This window comes from Tenrec ecaudatus, chromosome 5 (assembly GCF_050624435.1).
Source record: "Tenrec ecaudatus isolate mTenEca1 chromosome 5, mTenEca1.hap1, whole genome shotgun sequence".
NCBI classification, from domain to species: Eukaryota; Metazoa; Chordata; class Mammalia; order Afrosoricida; family Tenrecidae; genus Tenrec; species Tenrec ecaudatus.
Genome location: NC_134534.1, coordinates 166267371 through 166293641, shown reverse-complemented (window position 1 = coordinate 166293641; position 26271 = coordinate 166267371). Strand labels below are relative to the sequence as shown.

At 37.5% G+C, this 26271-nt stretch overlaps 1 protein-coding gene across 15 annotated transcripts in view; it reads right to left on the bottom strand.

The window, feature by feature from the left end:
* KMT2C (lysine methyltransferase 2C) overlaps window positions 1-26271 on the bottom strand; it is a 327314-nt gene that overhangs the window by 23277 nt on the left and 277766 nt on the right. For 9 of the 15 annotated variants that reach the window (XM_075550191.1, XM_075550199.1, XM_075550196.1 and 6 more), the window contains 11 exons: window positions 24767-24999; window positions 21166-22866; window positions 13098-13310; window positions 12258-12422; window positions 7328-7469; window positions 7025-7172; window positions 5402-5580; window positions 5137-5273; window positions 4044-4293; window positions 2620-2759; window positions 656-763 (listed from right to left, as the gene is read on the bottom strand). In XM_075550191.1, the coding sequence (XP_075406306.1) occupies window positions 656-763; window positions 2620-2759; window positions 4044-4293; window positions 5137-5273; window positions 5402-5580; window positions 7025-7172; window positions 7328-7469; window positions 12258-12422; window positions 13098-13310; window positions 21166-22866; window positions 24767-24999 (3416 nt within the window). The remainder of the gene's footprint in view (window positions 1-655; window positions 764-2619; window positions 2760-4043; window positions 4294-5136; window positions 5274-5401; window positions 5581-7024; window positions 7173-7327; window positions 7470-12257; window positions 12423-13097; window positions 13311-21165; window positions 22867-24766; window positions 25000-26271) is intronic. The other 6 variants (XM_075550204.1, XM_075550207.1, XM_075550206.1 and 3 more) reach the window with 4 other exon arrangements.

Below are 26271 nucleotides of genomic sequence, written 5' to 3'. Positions count from 1 at the left end.
TAGCTGCACTTCTTCCAAGAGAGCTTTGTTTGTTCCTCTGGCAGTCCATGGATTTTTAATATAATTAGCAAACATGTTAATTTAAAGCTATCACTTTCTTTATCATTGTCCAGCTTTCACATACATATTGAGCTACTGAAATACCATGGCTCTGGTCAGGTGAACGCCTTACTCCTCACAATGGCAAACTTTCTCTTTAACATTTTAAACAAGATTTTTATATCAGACTTTCCCACTGTACTATGTCGCCTCAGTTTTTGACTGCTGCCTCCATGGGCTTTAACTATGAATTCAAGTAAAATCAAATTATCCTTGACAACACCAGACTTTTTCTTTATCAGACGGTTGCCTACTAATCCAGTTTTTATTATAATTTTCCTTATGTTGATGTATAATCCGTACTGATGACTTTGCACTTTGATCGTTGTTAGCAAGTGTTTCAAGTCCTCTTTGCTTTTAGGGAGCAGGGTGTGTCATCTGTGCATCGTAGGTTGCTTAAAGCTGGGAGACCCTCTGGGCCAGTTCTACTCTGTCACACACAGTGTCGCACGAACTGACTTGACAGCACAAACGAACAGCAGTCACTATTGTATTCCCAGAATGTGGAAACCACTCATTAGTACTGTATATGGAATTCAGAATGTCCTGATTTTACCTTGCATTCTGAGTTTTTTGCTTGAGCAGTTGATGAGTAAAGGATAAAGCAGTTATTACTACAAAAGACAATTTCCTTCTCCCCTCTACTGGAGCTTTCTCGAGAATCCTGAAAATCAAAGAGAAAAGCAAGCATGGGGATCTCAACAAGCCACAATCACAGAATCTATGCATGGACGATCACTCCCCACCCCAACCGTAACTGAACAACCTCTACACACACAGTTCAGTGCCACTGTGATATATAACCATTACTGGCATACTTTCCTACATTATTCCACCACCATTAACACAAACTCAATTGACCCTGAGGGAAAACTCTTCCTCTATCACCCATGGTAACCAGTGCTCAAGTTTGGTTTCCTTTTTTTTAAGCAGCTTTCTTGATAATATCCACATATCCTATACTTCCATAGTTAAGTTGCTTTAAAAAAAGAATTGTATATATAACATCACAATCGGTTCTAATGCTCCCTTCCCCTTTATGCATTCATTGTTGCTCCCAAATCCCCTTCCCCCCTCCCCCAAATCCCTGATAAACCACTGCATTAGCTATTTCTTTATCCATCTACTCCTTCTGTCCTTCATAAACTGGAAAACCCAACAGAAACAATAAAAAAAAACAAAGAAGAAAATAATAACAATAAAATTTAAAAAAAGAGTAAGAAAGAAAATCAGTATTTAAGAAGCCAGAGAAGAAATTCTGTCAGGGAACAAATGAGAAATATTTGAGTGTAGAACAAATTCAGGTTAGATAAAGATGGAGGTCAACTGACCAAGTACTGTACTATACCGTGGTTCTATTCACCATAATCAATAATCTCTATCTGATAGTAAAGCTATTGGGTCCCTAGCCCTTGACTAGAGGGGATCTGCTTGAGGCTAATCTGACTAGCTACTCTGCAGATGAGTTTGGGGATCCCACTGTCCTCAAAAGCCTTCCACAAATTGGGTGTGTTCCCAATGGAAGCTCCGACACTCTCCCCTTCATCACACTGGGCTTTGTTATTGTCATCTTTGGATCACACCGGCTGGTTGGTGTTCTTCTTCCACTTGGACTTAGTTGACTGATGCCTTAGATAGTTGCTCGTCTGACTATAAACCTTTAAGACCTAAGATACTATTCTGCTTGATAGCCAGGTACCATCTGCTTTCTTTACCACACTTTGCTGTAGCACCCTTATCTTCAGTGATCTTTTCATGAAGGCAAGTATTGAGCAGGGTCATGTTATAAGAACTAACTTCTTGGGTTGGAGCTAGAATTATGTGGGAACATAAGAGTCCACCTGCTTGTCCACAGGTTCTGAATGACTCTGGTTTATTTTGGTGGTCATATGAAGACAAAACAAAACAAACAAAAGGCAGAAAAATAAAATACCAAAGAAACAAAAAACAAAAACACCGTCAATCATTCCCCTGAAGTATATAAGGCAATTGCACTGATAAAATCAATATCCAATCCAATGACACAGAATTTCAGGTATTGTTGATACGAGTAGTTTATGTGAGTATAGTCCAATTGTGAGCGGCAATCCATGAATTGTTGCTTTGTACAAATTGATTTCTTCACGGAGTGAGCTCTGTTTACTTGAGCACATGGTTGATTTTTATGTTATAGTCACAAAGAAGTGTTTTGTTTTTATAAGTAAAAAGTTAAGTTGCCTAAATATTTACCAAATAATTTAGCCAAAGAGAAATAAATTTACAAATATACCCCACACCCTACATTGTCATATTTAATTCTATTTTAAAAATATGTTGTACTTATACTATCCAATTTGTTAAAAGATTACAGCTATTTGGTTTTATTGTCATAAGCATAATAGATACTGTTGTGACTATAGGAATATATATTGTATATGTATTTTATTCTACCATAAATTGACTTTTTATGACACAGGAGTAAAATCCAATAGACACTTTCTGGAAGTAGGGAATAGAATTATAAATGGGAGATTAAAGTACCTTGCTCATAAAGTTTAGATCTTTGAAAGATTTCCGCACACCACTACCCAGAATTACCACTTTACAGTGACAACACCACTGTGGTCTCAGTGCTGAACTTTCTGTAATACTATGATTCGAATCCTTATATCCAGTAAGACCTAAAAGTAACAGACTTTTATTAATAATTAGAACTGAATATTGAAACAAGAACTTACACATTGTAATATTATACTATGCCAATGTATTACATGGTTCATTATAAGTACCTTGTATTAACCTGTGTTAATTAATTAAAGTTTTATCTAAAAGCTATTGATTTTGTAAAACACCTATTATGTGTTGACACTGGGGTACAAATAAAAAATCATGTCTGTTTTAAACAGCTATGATATTTGTGCTAGCATATAAAACATACCCAATGAAATAAAATTACTAAAGATATATTACTATTCAGTCTAAGTACAAGGTTAGTGTATATTTGAGTGGGGGAAGAGGTGTTATTTCTACTTACAGGTTAAGATGATACAAAAAATGATGCAGTGGTATGTGTAGTGAAAAAACTCACTGCCATCAAGCTGATTCCAACTCACAGTGTGTACCTGAGTTTTAAATCAGTATGACTATGTTAAAGAAGAATTTACATCCAAAGCCAAGAAGTAAATGTAAATGAAGAGTCAGACGCTAGAACATGTTTTAAAGGTGTTGTGTGGTTGTTGCAGGGTGTGTAAAGGTAGACTGGAGAGAAAATGAGAATAAAAGAAGCAGAGGCTGAGTTAAAATGTAACAAAGGAAATTGCCAAAGTAGGTTCAAAGATGGTAACTTGTAAGCTGGTATATTCTAGCAGTTAGGTAAGGATGGAAACAAGATAAAGAAACCAGTAATTAAGGAGAGAGTGAGACCTTAAGGGTCTTTACCCTCAGAATCCTAGGGACACAGGAAGGAAAGGCGTGCTTAGGTATGTCTGAGATCGTTTTCCTAATTTTTTAAGGACAGGGAGATACAAGCACATCTAGTGAGAAAATAATGGCCTTGCAGAGATGACGCAGATAGAAAAGAGCAGTAAGTGATGGCAAAGGATGTAGAGGACAAAAAAATAACAGTAAAAGTTGTCAGCCTTATCTGCACAACATAAAGCAAACAAAAAATGGGATGGGTAGTTTGGGAACATGTAGAGGAACAAAAGATGTTTAAGGGTAAGAAAGTCATAGTCTTTTTACAGTGCTGTGCAGATGGTCAGCCTGATTATGTCTATACATAGATATATAGCTATATCTATATCAGTCAAAGTACTAACCACAACATACAAAACAAAAGCGTTAATTTACCAAGATCCAGGCACCAATATATTACCCGTTTCTGGTTAAAGACTGAAATATAACCCACATACCACACTTTGATGTTTTAATCAAGAATTCATTTAAGAAAACATAAACTAACTCACCATTGCTTGTTGGAGGAAATGGTATATTAGGCTGCTTTAGATGGTAGGAACTTGCTAATCTGGGAGGGTTTGTAGATGATGGAGGAGGCCCACGAAGAAGGAAGTGCTGCCGATACTCCAAACCTGGGTTTACTCTGTGGCTATTGACCAAGCCCATGGAAGGGACATCTGGAGCATTACTAACCTCATAGCTGTTAGGAATTCGTACGTGAAGAAGATCGGAAAACGCAGCCACAACATTGCTAATGTTCTGAAGCAAAATGAAAGCACGGTGTAATGCACTTAGAAGCCAACAGGGAATCACATAAGAGAAGTGATATTTATGGGGAAATGACACCTTCAGGATATACCAACAATTATTATTTACACTTAAAGGGGGTCTCAGGAAAAATGTTTTATTGGATCAATATTCAAATAAAGTTTACAGAAACAGAAATCCTCATATATAGTCTATTTTCTAACAGATAAAAGACATAACTCCACAAAATGCATTAAATCTTATCAGCTTTTACAGTTAGCCTGTAAACTTATTTCAAGTGGATTCTAACTCCAGGCAAAGGTCTGAAACAATGCACAAATGCTCAAGTGTTGTGCTATTACTATGTGCTGTTGCTATATTATGCAGATGGACAAAATGCCACAAAATTAAGTGTCTTAAAACAAAACCCTCTCAACAACTATCAGCTACAGCTGCTACTTCAAGAATACATTTATCTTTCTTCTGTAGAACTTTCATTCTTCATAAAGCTACTTTGCTAAATTTTCTAAAATGTTCAGAGTTATGGGTTTTTTCTTTGAGGAGCTCTTTAAAATATACTTTTTAAAATCAAAAGATGAGAATGCCGCGCTCGCCTTGGCAGCACATGTACTAAAACGACGAGAGTGCTCACTTGCTGTGTCCTTTATGCCTTGGCATAAGATGAGATAGTTAATAATTATTAGAGTAATCAGGGGCAGCTGCGATGTCAGAGTATCAATCTTTTATCCCCATTGATCCTATTGTACATGTTTCATTATATGCCACTAGATATACCTATAAAAATAAGGAGAGACCTATCATGTTTGTTTTTTTTAAGTCACTTTATCATTTTACCTCAGCAGCTGTGGGATGCAGGGTGATTGCTACAGATATAAGACTCGATCTGGGACCATTTGAGGAGGCACCAAAAGGTGATGTGAAAAATACAGTGCCTGGCTCAGTTTTGATGTCATTCCTCCTGGATTCGGAACCTTAAGAGGGTGGAAAAAAGGGAAGGAGAAGAAGAATAAAAAAAGACAGTTAATGACTCTTCAAAATAATACTATTTGATTAGTAAATCAGTATATATAAAGAAAAATGGTCTTTTTTTCCCCCTTACTTTTCCCAATATTGCTAGGAAGAATTGGAATGATCGGGGAAGGCACAGGTTCTGGAGGCTCTTCTTTGACTAAGGACAAATCTGGATATCTGCTCACTGCCAGACCAACCACACTTTCAGGAGAAGAGGAGGGAACAAAACTGTCAGGAGTATCGCGGTCACCACAGTGATCCTGAATCCTGCAAAGAGATAACGTACACAGAAATCAATGCATGCACATTCACCTCTGGGGGCGTCCCGTGTCCATCTAATAGTACCTATGGTTTTGTTTTAGTATTACTTTTGGCTATGACAGTGACATTAAGTAATACATGGGTCTGCTCATGGCTCATATAGGGAGGCTTTTGGGGGAAAAAAAACCATAAAAATTTGTTTAGCTTTCATGTAACTTAAATATATGCTTTCTTCTAACCAAATCTTCAGATTTTAAGCAAAACGTAGAAAGTACTCCATTGTAAAATTCCAGGTCACTAGGACTATGGAAACAATCTTGTAGCTCGAAAGGGTAATCTGAGCACACATCCAAACAATGTGCAAGCACAGAGCTTGCTTACGTTGCTATCAGGCAGCAGTAGCTGAACGCACAGCTACCATGTTAATGCTGTTTATCATAGCAAGATGGGAGGAAACAAGGTCATTGTGGCTTTATTGGGTCTTGATTTTTCTTAACTTAAAAAGGTGGGAAACAAGGTAGAGAATGTTTCTTCTTATGTAGTCCATGATGACAGTGTTAACTAGGCAACTGTGATTGTGTGGAATATCACATGTGTGATGTGGACTACCTCTATGCCTACCCCCAGATCACATGCTGTCATGCAGAAGGAGACTATGAGAAGCAACATTTTTAAGAAACCCACGCAAGTCCTACAGATACAGCCTTTTGGAAATGCAGGGACAGAGCATGCTCCGTCTCATAGCTGCTGAAAGGGAAAATGGTCTCTATTTATAAATTTGCAAGTTTCTAGCTGTGAGCTATAAAGAACAGAAAGAAAACCTGGATTCTAAACCCAGATATGCTACCTCTTTGATTGACAGTGTTCAAATTAATAGGGTACTTTGATTAAGTTGGCATCCCATGAAATAGAAGACAGCTATCCAAGATAATAATTTGATGGAATGTAATAACCCTAGATGTAATGAACCTTGGTAGATTATTTTTTTACCAAAGAAGCCTGATTTATACATGTCAAAATCACAGGGCTAATGATTTCCTACAAGGAGGTTAATAAGCTTTGGGCAGGAAAGTCTGTAATTCTCTTCTACAGTAGCATTCTCTGATTATCTAGGCCTTCTGCTTTATTTTAGATATTTAGAAACATCAATATATCACATTAATAGCTTATAAAGGTCAGTAATCTTTAAAATTGTGTCTATTGCCTTAATGTCACTTTATTTGTTGAATTTCCTACCTCACATGCAATAAAAACTATGAACATTACTAATAAGAATATTTTATAAACTTAAAATATAAAAATGATTATGTACCAAGTTTTTTCCTAATGTTTTTATATGCTATCCCCAAACATTATGATGAATTAAAAATACTTGAGGAAGAATGCATACTTTTAACAAAATACAAAATGAGATAAATTAAAAAATAGTTGAGAAAGAAGAAACTTTCACCTTAATTCTTCTTGATTATTATGAGGTGGTGTTGGAAGCGAAGCTGGAACATCAACTGTCTTTGGGCCTTGAGCAATAGCTCTGGCTAACATGTCGTCCTGTGGTCTGAATGGCAACTGAAATGGTTTAGCTCCTAGAGATTTAGTAACTGAAAAGATAAACACACAAAAAAACCACAGGCACATTAAGTCAACATTGATGTAGGAGTAGCACACTACAATTCTACTGCCAGTTCACTAAGCACAGCCAGCAAAGGTATGCACTTTAAAGTAGTTAAGTTTTGAAGGCTACATACAGTCATACCTTCATGGCTCACCAACACTCCAGCTTTCCCAGCAAGCTCTTCAGTTGTTGCAAAACCATTTGCCATCTTCTGACACGCCATAGGAGGTGGTGTAGGAGGAAGAGAGGCAGGGGGTGTTGGAGGATTACTTAAATTATTCTGCTGCAGGAGACCAAAAAATTTTTAATTATATGCTACTGAACAAATATTCAAAGACTTTTGCTAAAATTTAGTTCTGTGATTTTTTAGCACATGGAAGCAAAGCTACAGAAAATGTAATTAAGATGCATCTTCATTCTTACATGCACTCCAAGAAGAAAAATAGGCCAATAAGTTTTGTATTGGAACAAATACTTATGATTCTATGGACATAACATATACATGGTATCACCTTGATGATTCTCTCAAAATATTTAACTTTGGAACTGAGAAATTTGTATTATAGCTGATTCTATCCACTGTTATAGGCAGTGACTGCTAACTCTGAAACTCAATCAATTATAAAAAGTTCTTAACATTCTCAATTAAATTCTCACTAAGCTATCCAGTTTTATTAATAACTTTGAGAATTTGTGGCCCCAAATCTATAAGCTGCAGCTCACGTCATAGATTCCAGAATCTAGATTATCCCAGATCTCCAAAAGAACAGTATAATAGCTAAAGTAATATCCTGAAAATGACCTCATCACTAAAAAATATAGTTCCTCATCAAATCTCTCTTTCTCATTCATTCACATTTATCACTAACTTATCATTTACTGATTAGTCTATCAGGGACTGATGTAATCTACCAAGAATATACTACCACTGTCTGTCGGTTTGTTGTAGTGTGGTGGCTTTCATTTTTCTGTTGACACTGGAAGCTGTGCCAACAGTATTTCCAATACCAGTAGGGTCATCTAAGGTGAACAGGTAAGCAGAGCTTCCAAATTTGGAACAGATCACATAGAATAGGCTGTTCACCTTTGAAGGTTTAGCCACCGAAAGCCTTAATATCAGAATGCTGTCATCTGTAATACCAAAAATCTTATGGACAACAGATATAGAGCTGGAATATAAGCCCCTTAGGTTGGAAGGCATTCAAAACATGACTGAGGAAGAGCTTCCTCCTCAGAGTGGAGTTGACTATAGTGCTGCGTATGAAGTAAAGTTTTTAGAATCTTATTTGCTGATGGGGTATGACTCACAATTAGAACAGATGCAAACATCTACTAGTAATCAGAATATGGGATGTTTAAAGTTTGAATCTAAGAAAATTAGATTCAATTAAATCAAAGGGATCATAGAAGATATGGAAGCTATAGAAAGGTGAAGGGAAGAAAGCAGATGGTGCCAGATTATCAGAAAGAATAGAATAGAGTCTTAAAAAAGCAGTCATCTATCTACGTGAGCACCCAGCCAAGCCCACGTAGAAGAAGCACACTAGCCTGTGTGATGCAGGGACTGTAAATAACAAAACCCAAGCAGAGGAGGGAATTGTATTTGAGCTTAAATTCTGAGCACCCAGGCTTCAGAACACTATGGATAATAGCAGAAGCCCAAAATCCATCTGCAGAGTCCTCCCTAGGATTAAAGCGCCACTGAATTTCCTCAGATCATTGACAAGGTATGTGATCAGCTTTGCCTGCAGAAAAGGCTGCACCAGAAAGTGAGTTAATGTAGATGGTTAGGTTAGAGTTGAACATAAATTGATTTTCCTTTGCACTAGTTTTTAATTTGTTATTTTCTGCGTTCTTTTGGATTGAAAGTTTCTCCTACGTTTTTTGGGCTAGTGTTGCTGGGAGGGGATGGGTGGTATGATGCTCCTTATATTACTTCAGGGCAGGTAAATCTATAGATAAAGTAACTAGAAAAAGTTTCTTAGAGTTATTGTCGAAGAGTTTTGGGGAGAGGAGGGCTAGAAATGGGTTAGAACAATGAGCACAAAAATTAAGAAAATATTGGGCTGATTGTGGTGATGACTGTACAATTCTTAATATATTAGAACCACTGAATTGTATAGTTTGTGAATCATGTCATTGACTCACACCCTTTAGGTGAATTTTTGAAGCTAAAACCTCATGTTTTAGAATAAGTTTTTATTATACTTATCCTGTCTAAAAAAATGAAACAGAATGCATACAAATCCTTATCTTAGGCATGAGGGAGCTGAAATGGACTGGTATTGGCCATTTTGAATCAGACAATCATATGATTTTTACCATGCTAGGAACAACAAACTCTAGAGGAATGACATCAAATTCATCATTAAAAAAAATCAAAATCTTGAAGTACAATATTGTGCTTGAGTAATATTCACACACCTACAAGGAAGACTAGCTAACACAACTATGGTTCAAATTTTACACACCAATCACTAAAACTAATGAAGAAATGGCAGAATTCTATCAACCTTAGCAGTCAGAAACTGATCAAACATGCAATCAAGATGCAGAGACAATTATTGACGACTGTAATGTGAAAGTTGGAAACAAAGAGGGAGGAATAGTAGTTATAAAGCCAGGGCTGACTATGGAACAGATCCTCAATTGCTCATATGTTAAGTTCAGATTGAAAAAAATTACAACAAGTTCACAGAGCTATAATATGATCATGAGTGTATCTCACTTGAATTTCAAGAACATTGCAAGAACGGATTAGACACATCAAACACTAATACCTAAAACATCATATGTGAAGAAAGTAAATTCCATTTAAAAGACAGAAAAGACCAGCACGGATGTCACATGGGACTATGAAACTTGCTCTTGAACACAGTTAACGCACATGGAAAAATGATGTAAAGACCTGAAGAGAAAATTCAAAAGGCAGCTTGTGAAGATTATTTAATGAAATATACAAAGAGTTGGTGTTAGAGAGCCAAAAATGGGAGAACACACTCAGCATATCTCAGACTGAAAGAACCGAAGGAAAAAAAATCAAGATTCAGAATTGTATGGGTAAAATATTAGATGATACAGGAACATCAAGATGAAAGAGGGAAAACAAAGTCAGAGTACCAGAAAAAACTAGTTGACACACAACCATTTCAAAGGTGGAACGCATGTGATCAATTAACCATGGCACCGAAGGAAGAAATCCAAGCTACACTGAGGCATTCATGAAAAACGAACTCACTCATTGTCATCAAGCACAAGTAGACTCATAGCGACCCCGAGGACAGGGCAAAATTGCCACTTAAAAAAATTTACAAAATATAAAATCTTTCTGGGGGCAGCTGATGAATTTGAATGGCTGACTTTGTAGTTAGCTGCTTAGTGCATAGCCCACTATGTCACCAGGGCGCCTCAAAACTCCAGAAATCAAGAGAGTATCCACTGAAATGTTTCAGCAAGTTGATGAAGTACTGGAAGAACTTATTCATCTATGCCAAGAAACTTGGAAGACAGCTGCCTGGCCAATCAACCGGAAAAGATCCAAACTGGTGCCCATTCCAGTGAAAGGTAAGCCAACAGAATGAGGAAATGATGAAATGAAATCAGTATCACATGCAAGTACATTTTTGCTAAGGATAATTCAACAATAATTACAGCAGTACTTCAGCAGCACTGCCAGAAATTCAAGCCATATTCAAAACGGAAATATCTCCCAAGGAATATCATAACTGACTTCAGATGGATCTTGGCTAAAAGCAGAGAATATCAGAAAGATCAAGAAGCAAGAACTAATACAGTGGCTGCAACAATGGGTTCAAATATGATTGTCAGGAAGGCACAGGACCGACAGTCTTTTGTTCTGTTGGACATGGGAGTGCCTAAGAGTAGGAGCCCACTCAACGGCTATCAATATCAATCAGCAAAAATACCAGGCAAATAGAGTGTAGTGTGTCCATGAAGACAACGAAGTGATGTTGAAGAACAGCTTGAGCCACAGGAAAAGGCATTGTAAAAGGGCAGACTCTGACTAAAGAGAAAAGGCAACAAAAATTAACAAAATGAGCATCAAAAGAGAATGTTTTAATAATTAAAGAAGAAAAGCCCTTAGGGAAACTGATGATACCCTCAAATATTTTTTTGTAAAAGTTATATTTTTATGTAAGCATATTTAAATAGAATTTCCATATGATGCTATCATACAACTTTGGTAGATATAGAACACCAAATGATAATCTTGACTTAGTGTTATATCATTTTAACAGATAAGAATTAGTATATAGTTGTAAATAAGACTAAGTGGTTTGATAAAGTTCATTTATTAAGTTTTAAATTTGTCAAAATCTATTATTATAGATTTGGATTCATTTCAAGAGTATACAGATAATAAGTTTTTCTTCTACTATAGAAATATATATGTTTTCTTTAGCTTATGCTGTTATCTATGTAAAAATTTCAAATGATCATGGTATGAATTTAAATTCAACAAAAGGTTAAATTTTTATTGAGCGAAGTGTTCCTAACAAAAATTAGATGTAAGCTAGATGCATAGACAAGATAAAAATCCCACCCACTATTATCAAAGTCTATTCCAACTCCTGCAACCCTATAGAACTGAGCAGAACTGCTCCACAAGGCTTCTGAGGTTGAAAATCTTTATGGAAAGATGCTTGACTGTTTCAACTTTGACCTATGGAGAGCTAGGAGGTTCAAATTGCTGATCTTCCAGTTAGCAGCCCAATGTGTAACCCAGTGTGCCACCAAAAATCCCAAGCCCTTTGCCACTGAGTCAATGCTGACTCATTGCGGCAACACTATGGGATAGGGTAGAACTGCCCCTGTGAGTTTGAGCCTGTTAACTCTTTATGGGAGTAGAAAGCCTCATCTTTCTCCCACGGAGAGACTGGTGGTTTTGAACTGCTAACCTTTCAGTTAGCAGCCCAATGCATAACCACTATGCCACCAGAGCTCCGCTCCTTCATTGTGCCACCAGGGTCCTTAAAAACAAGATAAGCTTTAACAATTCTGATATGGTATCAAAATTGAAGTAAGGTAACATCTTGGCAAAGAAACATACCTTGTATATCAACTGAGAATAGTAATCCGAAACCCCTTCAAGGGTAGCACTGCCAAAATTTCCTAGAAGTCGATTCCCACTATTAAATTGGCCACTGCCATAAGGAAGAAAGTGTGCAAAGTTCACTCCAATGATTGGTTCCATTAGAGGGAGCAGAGAGAGCTGCTATTAAAAAACATATTTAAGAGTAATGTACATGATAAACAAACAAAGCTGTTTTTTTCCCTCAACTTTTCTAAGACCCAAGGCAACTTAAAGTCAAAAAGGCTAGAGAAAAATGAGACTTTAAAAAATGCCAAATATTAAAATACTAGAAATGAGCAACAGAGGCTATAGAATTTTGAGGCAGACTTAAAATTAATATATGTTCATAACAAGAAAGTCACATTTTTTAATCTTCGCTCTTTAAGAATTGGGGCACAAATTGAGTTTAGTTACCACAAATAGAGTTTAGTTACCACCCCGACTAATGGTTGTATCTCACCTTTTGGAATAATTACAACGGTGCTAAGAATAGTTTTTATAAAGGGGAGAGTCAATTGTTTCGTTCCAAAGTCACATTTAATGGGGACAGATTGTTTCTCAATTGTGTATGCTGCTTTTGAATGTACGTAAATCTGGACCAACCTATCTGTTTTGTATTTTTTGGATGCCCATAACAACGTATAATTTTGCTTGGAAATAAGGAATCTATTAGGTTCCTATTTGAGAAGTCTTTTATTCCTGTAACATCCTAATTTAATTAGGAAATGATCACAATAAAATGTTGTTTAGTAGAGTTGAAAAAAAGCATTTGGTCTCTCAGTTGAATTTTTAAAGGAGTCTCTACGAAAGACTCACCTGTTTCAAGTGGGTGAAAGCATCAGTGTTTGAGCACACAGCTGTCTTCTCCTCTTCATCCTTTTTCCTTTTCTTTGTGCGAGGTGCTGCTTTCTCTCCAGTTTTCGGAGCCCGTTTGCTTCGCTGTTTCTTGGTTTCACTTGCTCCCTCTGTTTTTGTCAACTGATTGTTGCTACATCCAAAACCACCTTGCATTTGAGCCCCCAAAGTTTGCTAAGGTAATTGGAAAGGTTAAGAAATAAGTGAACTGTTTATTCACACATTTCACGATTCCAGTTTTATCCATGAATTCATATTCCTAACATGGATGGTAACGGTGAAGGGGATAAGAGAAACAATGGTGTCACATGATCTACTACTTTTCCTTGAAAACACCTCACTTTTACAAACATTCTCAAGTACTGAAATCAGAAGGCTGCAAGCTTGAGGACAGAGAGCTAAGAAAGGCTGCTAGTACTCTCTCTCACAGGTGGCCTTCCTCCTTGAGTCTGGCCTCACTGGTGCCAGGTCTGAAGACTGGCACTCCTGGTCATTGGTAGCCCGGGAAGATGAAGCTCCTAGCCGGATTGTGTAGTGGTGAACTCTACCTAGTGATTTTGGAGATTCTTTGTTTCCTTTGACAACTGGTTAAGTGGAATATCTGACAAGACAATTGCTAGACTAAAAAAAAAAAAAAAAGCTTCAAAACTGATTCCTAGAGATCAATAAAAAGAAACAGCACTGATCACTCAATATGTTTGAAGCCATACATTTGACTGAAAAGTAATGACCAAATTTAAAGTATAAAGCCCCTGGGTATGCCAACAGTAACACTTGTCTAATAACCAGAAGGTGTCAGTGTGAATTAATCCAGAACTACGTTTTAGGGTCCCAGAGACCCTAATATCATTTACAGTTTAAAGAGAAAATTTAGTTAAGTTTTAAACAGCAAATACAAATAAACACTATCAGGAAGAGGGAAACCATTAGCATGAGGTTCTAATGACATCCATGAATATTAAGTAGGCCACAGGAAGGCAAAGGGGACTATCACAAAAGCTTAACTAGCAGCAGGTCAATGCATCATGAGTGGAGCACGAACATTATGCTAGACAGTAAGGTTTACAAGATTAGGTTGGGGACTTCTGACCAAGGTAGTCAGGGTATGACTCATCAAGGGGCCCTAGACCCCTAACATCTATTAAGAACATGCCAGAGCAAGATCTTTAGGCAAATCCTTGTTACTACTCTCTGGCTGGCTAGGGGAGTGACAGCAAGCCAATCTTTAATGCACTTTGCCTGAAGGGTAATATCATTCAAACTCCTGGTAAAGTAGTCAGAAAGAATTCCAAAGAGACTGAATTTATGTGTACTCATAAATGTATTTTGAGCTTCCACTGTACAACATAACCTTCCAAGAAAAGACCTGGTGATCTGCTTCAGACATGTCACAGCCTTAGAACTTCATTGAGCACACACGGGTCACCATGAGGCAACTGGCATCTGGTATACATAAAGTCAAATGGAGATAACCTGGGTGATGGCAAAGACATCTTTCAGTTCTGTCTCTACTTAAAATCAGTGGGAGGTAACCTAGATAATTATTTACTTAAATTCAATGACAGATAACCTAGACAGGAAAATAAACTTTTTATGACTTTACTTCATGGTCACAAAGCAAAATTAAACTAGTCCTTGAAGAAATTCTAATACAGTGATTGACAGCTAGAGACAAATTTTAAAGTTGGACAACTTTTCAAGCTTTTTCTATACGTTGGTATAAATATAGTTGCTAAGCTTTATATAATGTATTGAGTCTTTGATAAAAGGCCAAGCTGAGATTTGCCAACTTTTTCTATAAAGCGTCAGAAGGTAATTATTTCAGGCCCTGTTAACCATAAAGTCCCTGTTGCAACTATTCAAAACAATCTTTTACTTTAAGTACAACCAGACAATCATAAATTAATGAGCATGGCCTTATAAAAAATTATATTCTTGAATAAATGAAATTTGAATTTCATGTAATTTTCACACAATATCTTCTTTAGATGTCCTTCCTTCCCTCCCCTATTAAAGTCTAATAAACATAATTCTTGGTTCATATAAAGTAGTGGAAGAAGTAGAGGCAGATTCATACTGCTGATGGACCCTGTACATCAGTAGTTCTGACTTGTGGTCTCTGTAGCAGTAGAAGCTGCATTAAGAACAGCAAAGGCGTGGGACTTGTTAGAAATGCAAATTTGCTTGTCCCATTGTAAGCATCCTAAGCCACAAACCATTTTTAACATAAATCAACTCTATCCAGACTCAAAAGTCCATCAACTTTTCCAAAGAGCTGGAAAGCAGAAATTCAAGAATGCTGAGAAGTTTTCATATACTTATTATCACATGCAAGTAAAATATTGTTGGAGATCACCAAACAACGGTTCAGCAGTATATTGACAGGGAACTGCCAGAAATTCAGACAGGATCCAGAAGAGGACTTTTATTACCGATGTCAGATGGATCTTGGCTGAAAGCAGAATAGCAGAGAGATGCTTAATTTTATTGACTATACCAAGGAATTCGACTGTGTGGATCATAACCAACTATGGATAGCTCTGAGAAGAATGGAGATTCCAAAATACTTCCACACTTCATGTGGAATCAGTACATGGATCAAGAGGCAGTTGTGTGAACAGAACAAGGGAATACTGAATTGTTTATAAAAAGTTGAGGAAGGTAGAAGAAAATGGGGGAATGGAGCAGTGAGCAAACAACACCATAGAAAGGAGAATAATTAGGGCACTAAAATCAACAACGAGGAGGATGTGGAGATCCTGGGGGTATTAGAGCAATAGCAACCTAGTTGAGAGGAATTAATAAGAGGCAGAAGAAGGGAGACCATGATGGTGGGGTAGGAGGAAGGTAAAAGGAACCAGAGGAAAGATCTAGGAAGCAAAGCTAAGGATAGAGGTAGGAGAATAGGTGTGTACATAGGTAAATACATTAATTCACAAAATAGAGGTATTGACCTATGTACATGTATTTATGTGCCAATACACTGAGGTAGTAGTTAGACTTCGGGCCTTTGCTCAAGCCTTCCCTCAATTCAAGAACACTTGGTTCTAACAACCTGGCATTCTGTGATGCTCACCCTCCAGGCACAATTGCTGAAGACAAAATGGGTGCATAAGCAAATGTGGTAAAGAAAGTGGCTGGTGTCTGGCTATCAAAAGATATAGTGTCTGAGTTCTTAAAGACTTGAAACTAAACAAGGGGCTATCTAGCAGAAAAGCAACAAGCCAACATGGAAGAACACCAGCCTGTGTGATGAGTTGCCGATGGGATCAGGTAACAGGTACCGGAAGACCCAAATCAAACTCCCATATTGTTGAGAACAAGGGGGGTTGGAGCAGAGACCCAAAACCCATCTGTAGACAATGGGACACCCCTCATGGAAGGGTCACAAGGAAGGGATGAGTCAACCAGGGTGCAGTACAGTACCGATGAAACACACCTCTGGTTCCTTGAGGTTTCTTCATCCCCCACTATCATGACCCCAACCCTGCCTTTCACTGTAGGCTAGACCTGAGCATGTACACTGGTACAAATGGGATGAAGAATTGATGCATTTGAATTATGGTGCTCACAAAGAGTATTGGAAGTACCATGGGCTGCCCAAAGAATAAGCAAATCTTTCTTGGAAGAAGTACAGCCGGTGTGCTCCTTAGAGGCAAGGATGGTTAGACTGTCACATGTACTTTGGACGTGTTGTCAGGAGAGACCAGTACCTGGAAAAGAACATCATGGGTGGTAAAATAGAGGGGCAGCAAAAAGGAGGAAGAACCCTTGACAAGATGGATTGGCACAGTGGCTAGAACAGTGGCTCACACACAGGATGGCATAGGACCAGATGGGTGGTGTTCCGTTCTGCCACGCAGAGGGCCACTAGGCGTCTGAATCAAACTGTCTACACAACAATAAACCTCTGGAGAAGCCATGTGGACCTACCCTGATATAGTCAGAACCCTGGACCTGGAGAAGCCACGTGTAGATCCCTGCCAACACTAAGATGCTTACAACGCCACTGGATCCAAAGACTTCCCACCCACTGGCCTTTGATATTCCTGCATTTGGCATCATTGCATGTGTTTTGTGAGTAAGAAGAGGACTTTATAGATTGGTATTGGACATATGGGCTAATATTGTATCAGGGGCTTAGACTGGACAGGGTTGGGATGCTTTCTTAATGTACAATTATAAAATTCTCTCTTATACACAATGAGTTTCTATGGATTTGTTTTTCTAGTCTACCCAGACTAACACAAACTTGGTCTGTTTTTGGCTGAAAGTTACACACAATTCCAGACTCTTGTTTGTGGCAACCACACAAGGGACTATGATTTGACTTCTTTTATTTTGGTGGCTGCTTCTAATACTATGTGTCCACTGCACTCCCCCCAACCCCTGGTCATTAAACATTATCACATAACATAATTTTAATGCTATAAAGTACTTAATATATATGAGGGGGGCTTTAGAAAGTTTGTGGAAAAATTCCACTATTTTAAAATTCCATTGTTCCACCCACTTTTTGAAGCTCTGTGTATATAACTAACTACCATTATAGAGTTCAGTTGTTTCCTTCCCTCATTATTTCTCTATTCTCACATGAGCTATTCTTCCAGTTATATCTCTGTGCATTTTAGATATTAGAATTTTATACTCCTTAGGCCAGATTTGTAGTGTACATTGGGTCGGTCAATACTTAGTGGTAGGGCTCAGCTATTGCCCAGGCAGAGGGATTGTTAAATACATACAACCTATTACGATCACTGTTCAAGCTCTCGGGTTTGTATGGCAACCCCAGTAGTATGGAGAACTCAGCTATAGCAGCAACATTTTTGCCTTAAGGGTGCGTGGAAAGTAAGGGAATTTTATCCAATTTATAGGATGATAAAATAACTACATCTCTGGTAAACAAGCGGCCATCTAGCTCAGAAGCAACAAAGCCCACATGGAAGAAGCACACCAACCTGTATGATCACGAGCTGTCGAAGGATCAGGTATTAGGCATCATCAGAACAAAAAATTATATCATAGTGAATGGGGGGGAGTGCAGAGTGGAGACCCAAAGCCCATTTGTAGGTCACTGGACATCCCCTTACAAAAGGGACTCGGGGAGGAGACGAGCCAGTCAGGGTGCAATGTAGCAACGATGAAACATACAATTTTCCTCTAGTTCCTAAATGCTTCCTCCTATCCCACTATCATGATCCCAATTCTACCTTACAAATCTGGCTAGACAAGAGGATGTACACTGGTACAGATAGGAACTGTAAATGCAGGGAATCCAGGTCAATGATCCCTTCAGGACCAGGGGTGTGAGTGGCGATACTGGGAGGGTGGAGGGAGAGTGGGTTGGAAAGAGGGAACCGATTACAAGGATATACATGTGACCTTCTCCCTGGGGAACGGACAACAGAAAAGTGGGTAAAGGGAGATGTTGGACAGGGCAAGATATGACAAAATAATAATTTATAAATTATCAAGGGCTCATGAGGGAGGGTAGGGAAGGGAGGGAGGGGAAAAGTGAGGAGCTGATGCCAGGGGCTTAGGTAGATAGCAAATGTTTTGAGAATGATGAGGGCAATTAATGTACAAATGTACTTTACACAACTGATGTATGTATGGATTGTGTTAAGAGTTGTACCAGCACCTAAAAATAAAATAAAATCAGGACATGTGTGCATCCCACACAATAGGATCGAATAATAGAATTGTATGTGAAATGAATATATTGGAATGTGTAAGTTATGGCAAAAAAACTATTATAGGAAAAGAAAAGGGGGTATTTTCCTGGATGGTAGGGTAGAGGGTGGTGGGGAAAGAGGGAAGCTGAAACAAGAAGGGAAAAAAGTATTTAAACGGATTGTGTAGAAATTATACAATTCTGCTTGATGTGACTGAACTATGAAATGTTATGATATCTCTAATAACTCCCAATAAAATGATTAATTAAAACAAAAAAATAATAACTACATTTCCAGTATAATTGTATAAACTCAGAATATCACGGCATCAGGACTCTATGGTAACAAGTCTTTACCCCTATTAGTAAACCATCTCCAGCTACTGCTTGCTAAGAGCTCTGGTGTAGCTGTCAGGAAGCAATGTACAGCTAACTAAAAGGTTGGTGCCACCAAAAACGGAGCAGTGCAGGAGAAAGGTGAAACTTTCTGTTCCTTTACATAGTTATAGCGTCAGAAACTCTGTATACGGTTGCTGTGAGCCAGAATATAGACTTGATGGCAATGGGATGATTTATTGATCACTGCCCTCCCAAATGGCTACAATCCTATGCCACTGGGTTAAATATTTACACATATGCAACGGACTTCACCTCTTTCTCTATCATAACACCTTGTATATTTCTACAGAAAAACAGTAGTGCTTCTTCACTACCCTGAGTACCTACCATGTGCCAAGTAACAAATTAGGTACTAAGATATAAGGATAGTGAAGATGTAGAGTATGCTATTTAAGGAGCTATTTAAGTAGTTGAAATGATACTGCTGAATCCCTGGTGATATAAACAGTTAATCACTCAATCAACTACCCAACAGATTTGTGGTTTGAACCAACCTAGATGTGTCTAGAAAGACAGGCCTGGCCACCTGCTTCCAAAAGGCTTTGAAAACCCTAAGAAACAGTTCCACTCTGCACACATGGCGTCTCCATGAACTGAAACAGACGCAATAGCAACTAAAAACAAGCAATGGTACCATAGCAATGGAAAGAGCATCGAAACACATTAAAGACTGGCTGAGTTGGAAAAAAGCATCTTGGAGATGATGATTCCAGAATTGAGTTTTAAAAGATGAAAAGATGTTGGCCATATGTATAAAAGAAAGTTGAATGAGAGAGGCAGAAGTAGCAGCATACAGGAAAAGGTAAAATCAGAGGACTTCCAGGGGGTTCCACGTAGTTTGGTCTTCTAACAGACATAGGTTGCAATGGAGAAAATGGCTACTCACCTGGACACTTTGTCATACTTACTGTTAACAAATATGATTAAAAAAGCTTAATTACTAAAAGTTACAGAAATCTAGTCACTCATTCTCTAAGGAATGGTCAAAGAAATAAATAAGGGAAATGAGAGGAACAACTCTTATTTGGACAATTTAATTGCACTCTATCCTTATAAAATGATAAATTCTAATTTGAGAAGCACTGCAGCTTTTAAATTCAAGGAGGCTATATGCTACAAGAACTCAAACAGACCAATTCTCATGACCTAGAAACTTCAATGTAGGAAATATCTCAAGGTAGTTAGCTGAAATTGAGGGGAGTGGGTAGAGAGCAGGGGGATGGTGGGGCGGAGCCCAAGAAGGAATTTTGTTAAAGTGTTATAATTAAGCTTGTTAGATAAAGGAAAAAATATAAGAAAACCATGAGTTTCATAAATTCTAGATTAAAAAATTATGGTATATGTTAATGATGATGAAATAAGCCTATGGCTTTAAAAATTATACAAGTAAAATATACACATGGAAAATTACCAAAACAAACTTGCACTCACATAGTAAGATTAAATTTATATGACATTAAGAATGAGTACATGGTTAACACAACGGGTTTTCAATCTGAGTTTTCTCTGAGAATCTAAAAGGTATATTAATAGGAAAATTAAGTCGCAACTGCAATAAACATATGCACACAAATCTAATCATTTACTTTCTTTGCTTTGGTTAGATCAGCTCAGGAAGTATAATTATCAGGTACATATTATATATGGAATATATTACAAATTATTAATTGAAAAAAATATATACACAAGTAGTGGCCCCAAGTTAATGGAAAACTTAATTATCTTTTCATTCCAATTTTCCACGATCTTTGTATACAATAAAAAACTGCTTAATATAGTCATATTACTTAATAGGGCAATAACTAATAAACGGGTTACTCAGAGGTAACAATACAATAATGGTGCTTTAGAGTAAAAAGGTTGCAAAATAGCACTGAAATTACTATAGATGTTGACAGTCTACTGTAAACAAACTAAGAAAAAAACTAAGTGGTCATTTTCAGGATTCAAACTTACCAATCCTTCAGCGGGGTTCTTCTTCCCAGTTAGCTTATCATCTTTTCGGTGGTCATCGTCCGAACAAAAATTGCTTTCAGGTTTTTGATTTAAAAGGGCAGATGACTTCTTATTTTTCAACAAGTGTTTCAGAAGTTCATTCCCTGCATCTTTGGCAGCAGGGGCCCCAACAGGATGAGGGGGACTCTGGGCTGAGGAGACAGGACGGACTACAGCTTTTTCTTCTACTTTATTACTGGTCTGGTCTTCTAATTTAGGCTCATCTTGGCCAGGGCACTGCTCTGTTTCAGCCAGTTCTAGTTTTATCTCTTCAATTTTGGCAGGGGTTTCCGAAGAAACCTTTTCCACCTCTGGATTTGCAAGAGGCTGTTGGTTTGGAGTTCCTTTTGAACCATCACTCGTGAATTGTTTGTTTTCGGATTCTGTACACAGTTGGTTGCCTGCTGTACCAGGGGTCGGTGGGCCTCCTGGTTCCGCTGTCTCTTGTTCCACTTGCTGCGGAAGCTTACTGGGTGTGTTCACAACAGGAGTGGAGGTAGTTTCTGAGATACTTGGAGTTGGCGGAGCAGTTACATCTGAATGAGGAGTTGATGGTGCCTTGGTGGATTCTGCATCGTCATCTTTTTTCTTTTTCCTTGTTCTTTTCTTCTTCCCCTTTTCTTCTGGGATTATGTCAGAATACAACTGAATGAGAGACTGGTTTGATCCTGGGTAACTTTGTCCATGGGTTACTGTGGAGTCTTGGCCACATGGAAGACCACTATTAGTTACTGGAGGTGCTTCTGGTAATGCAGGTGTAAAAGGAAGCCTTACCTGTGACTGTTGGAAAGTGGTCCCAGAAAGACTTCCATGCATCTGCTTAGAGTGGAAATTTGGATTACCACCAGGAATTGATGGTGAATCAGGAACAAAAGAGGGAGGCCCTACTTGTCTTCGCTCATTTGTTTGCATGAAAGTATGAGCAGGGGGAGAATTCACAGACACTTGCATATTCTGCTGCTGTAAAACGTGCCCCATTTGCTGTTGGTGCTGTGGGGACTGCTGAAGGGGTCTTGGAGGTTGAATATAATCACAAGGTAAATCAGAGCTGTAGAATGGAATCTGGGACACAGCTGTCCTACTACCAAGCTCTGAGCCCATCAGACTATGTTGCTCCATTTCCATCCTCTGCTGCAAAGCTCTTTGTCTATCTACTTCTTGCATGAGTTGGATTCGCTGTCTTTCTTGCTGTTCTCGCAAACGTTCCTTCCGTTCTCGTTCTTGAAAGCTTTCACTAAAGGGGTTATTGTCATCAAATTCTACCCGTGGTGGTGGTCCACTCTGTGGATTTGCACTTGACACTGTTCCTGGGGCTGATGCACAGGTTTTCAGTGGCAATTGGGAAACTGGGGCTGGAATCCGAGGAGGATTGAGGGGCAGGTGGGCAGGAGCACTGTTAGGCTGCCATCCAGGTAAACTGGGCATTCTTGCAGGGCTGGTATGGCCAGGCATGACTGTTGTGTGCTGCTGGTGCTGCAGCTGCGGTGGCACCATGGGGAAGTTGGGCTGACTCATGGAAGGTGGAGGGGCTCCTGGAACCAAGGATGGCTGGGGCTGGACACCAGACATTATGGTAGGTGGGGCCACTGCACACTGTTGCTGCTGCTGCTTGATGCGGTAATCTTCAATTAGCTCTGCATGCTCTTTCTGTTGTTTGCGAATCTAGAATGAAATTAATTATTACTTACTTACATATACTGACTATATTACATACAGTCAACTGAAAAGTTGGCTGATAATGAGAGTCTTATACAGAAGACAAATAAATCCTAGAAGCAAAAGTATTTTGTATAAACAATGGCAAAACTCACCACCAAAAAAAAAAAAAAAAGGATTTGTAAGTCTTGGCCAAATATTTTAACAATAGGATTTTTCTAAAAATATCTATAAAACCTTGTAAGTTGAGTACTAAAAACAGAAATTCTAAAAACAAATTTCTTATTAATAAAAGATTGTTGTTCAAGTCACTAAAATTTTAAATACATCTCAAAAGTAGTATAAAACAGTAAACTACAACTCTACAGTAAGCAATTACTTATGATGTCCAAAGAGTGACACTAACACATAAGATTACAATAACTGTGAGATTTAACTTTTAGCACATAATCGTGTTAAAATTTAAATTTTAAAACATATAAAATTGCGCAATTTTGAAAAACACTTCAAAGGGGGATTCAGAGAAAACTGACACAATAAAAATTTGAGTGCTTTCTGGACAAAATCATTCTAGTATGCACTTTCACATATACTATCTTATTTAATCTTCTTTAGATAATTCTTGAGAAAGTTAAATAATATAGGTGAAAATTAAAAATTCCTTACTTCTGCCTTTTTGTAGTCAAATTAATTTCCCTTATTTCTAATCCTAATGACTATGAAGAACGTTAGATAAATGCAATCATAGAGAATATAAATTTTGGGGAACAGCTTTTTATATTCAGCATAATGCCTCTGAAATCTTTTATTTTTAATTTGATCCATGAAGTAACTGACCATGGATTAAGTATATCATTTCCTACACTAGTTTTCACGATTGCCCAATTTTTTTTAATAGCTAAGAAGGCTCTAAACAGGAATGAAGAACAGGAATGAAGCCAATATGTTTTAGAAAGGACTAATTCAGCTTTATTTTGAGGAAATTTATTAAATTGAAAACACTGGTAATTTCCCCCAAATCCTTTGTTTGGATGTACCACAGTTTGCTGTTCACCACTGAAAGCATCTATCTGGGTTATTTCTAGTCTTTTACTATGGTGATTATGAAAGAGTCATTAAAACTATTCACCGACAGCTTTTTACATGAACTTATGATTTTCATCACTTGGGTAAATACCTGGGTGTAGGCAATGAATTCTTTTTGAGCAGTTTTATTTTAAATAAAAGTTTTAAATTTTACTTCTTTAGGTGTGATATGTATTCAGCTAGATAATTTTGAAACACATCTAAGTTTATAACGGAAGATTCACAGTAAAATGATTTCATATTTCTTAATGAAGTCCTTTACAGAAGATATACCAGTGTATTCTAAAGATGAAAACATTTAGAAGGGGGAAGAAACACCTCATAAACAACAAGTAGAGTGCCTCAAATAAATTCCATCAGACCAGGGAGAACTAAGTATATGGTAAAGAAAAGGTCAACTTCAAGTGAAAAGATACTTTCTGATTCTTATTTCCTACTGAAGTGAGGATTTCCCTTAAGATCTGCCCCAAAGAAAGCTAAAGGATCTCAGATGATTGCGGAGCATGGCCATCCCACAGTGCTTTCTTGATGCAGGGAAGTAACTGAATATCCCTAACTATAGCAGGGATGCTGAACAGGATGAAAAAGCATTCTAAATCAAATCTCTTCCACTGCCTTCAGTAAGTACATGCTGTGTGACTACTACTCTGGAGTAAGGACTGGCACTGTTCTCCCATCTATTAATAATAGATATTTGGCCTGTGTCTTTTTGCCAGTGTACTTTTTATATGCCATTTGACACTATTCATCAATCTTGTATTATCAATGAAAAAATCGTGTTAATTAATGGTTGACAATTTCCACTTGGCATATTTATTACCTGCTCCAGCTGTTTTTGAACCATGCTTTGCTGCTCAGTAACATGCTTGAGCTGTTCGGCATCCTCTTCTGGAAACTCACGCCCAGCTTTCTTGGCAGTACGCTGCTTCGCTGAAAGGGCCTTCTTAGATTTTCTATGTGCACCAATTTGTTCTTCAAGATATTTCTGCTGCATCTGAAGAAGCTGTTGGGTCTCCTGAAGCCATTCTTCATATTGTTTACGTTGTGAATCATCTGAAGAAAAAAATTTAAAATTTTTTCTTGTGTTAAATTCATCTTGTATTTTCTAAAGTTTCTAATATTATAAAAGTTAGCAAATCAATTTTTTAAAAAAGAACTGCAGCTGTACCATAGCCTTTTAGTGGCTAATTTTAAAATACTCTATCAAGTATTTGACTAATATGCTACTATAAATTAGTTGAGTTTCAAAAAGTAATTTTGAAAGCCAAAGAACGTGTTTAAGACACTTAACATTTAAAAATACTTTAAATCACATCTGGGAGAAGCAGGATACTGAAATGTTTTTTTTTAATCTAATGAACTATCAAACTCTCTAACTCATGAACAAAACTACTAAGTGATATCAAGTGTCAATACAATTTAACAGGTTTTGGAGGCAGAATTTTCTGTTAAGACTCAGGCCATGGATTAAGTAATCATTTCCTATGCTCATTTTCTTTAATTTATAGGATTTCCCAATTTCTTTATAAATAAGTAAGCCCCTAAACAGAAATGTTTATTTTTTAAACAGAAATGTTTTATAAATGTTTAGAGGAAATTCATTAAATCTAAAACACTGATATCTTAATCAATTTTGTGATTTTTACTCCTGTAGCTAAGCAAAGGAAGGTGACTGAGGTAAACTACTTTCCACCTTTGTGACTGCTGTTGCTACTCTCACAAATAGTTATGGCTTTTCAGTGTGTAATATATTTTGTTTTATTCTAAGGGCACTTCATTGCAACTCAAAAAGCAAAAGCAAAAACCACTCTTATATGGTAGTGAAATTCTGAATATACCTTTTTAACTCACTACATGACATATCAGTGAATGTATACAATAGTCTGGAGGACATTGGTTAAAAACAATAATGATAATAGAATACTGCCATACATTAAAACTCTAGCCAAAGCCAATGGGCACAATAAAGCCAGAAAAAGCCAGTTGGTTACAGAAGTTTCCTTGTTTTTAATGCAAATATATTCTCAAATTATAATTAATGCTGAGGGGATTTCAAAAGGTCAGACTTTGGTTTTGTTCCTAAATTCAAAAGTTCCAGTAACGTATGAACTTGAAATCCAGTCTACTGAATTTGTAGGGCATTTTTCAAGAACAGGCTTTTTCACAAGATTTCAGAAGTTCTGCTTCTGGTAGAATGAGACCTACCGCAAGGAAAGCCTTTCTGGTTTCTGGAACCAGGAGAGCAGAGGTGAGCAAAATGAAAAATAATGGTGAAAAAAAGTTAGCTAAACAGTCTGAAGATTTCAGAAAGGTTTAGTTTGGGGA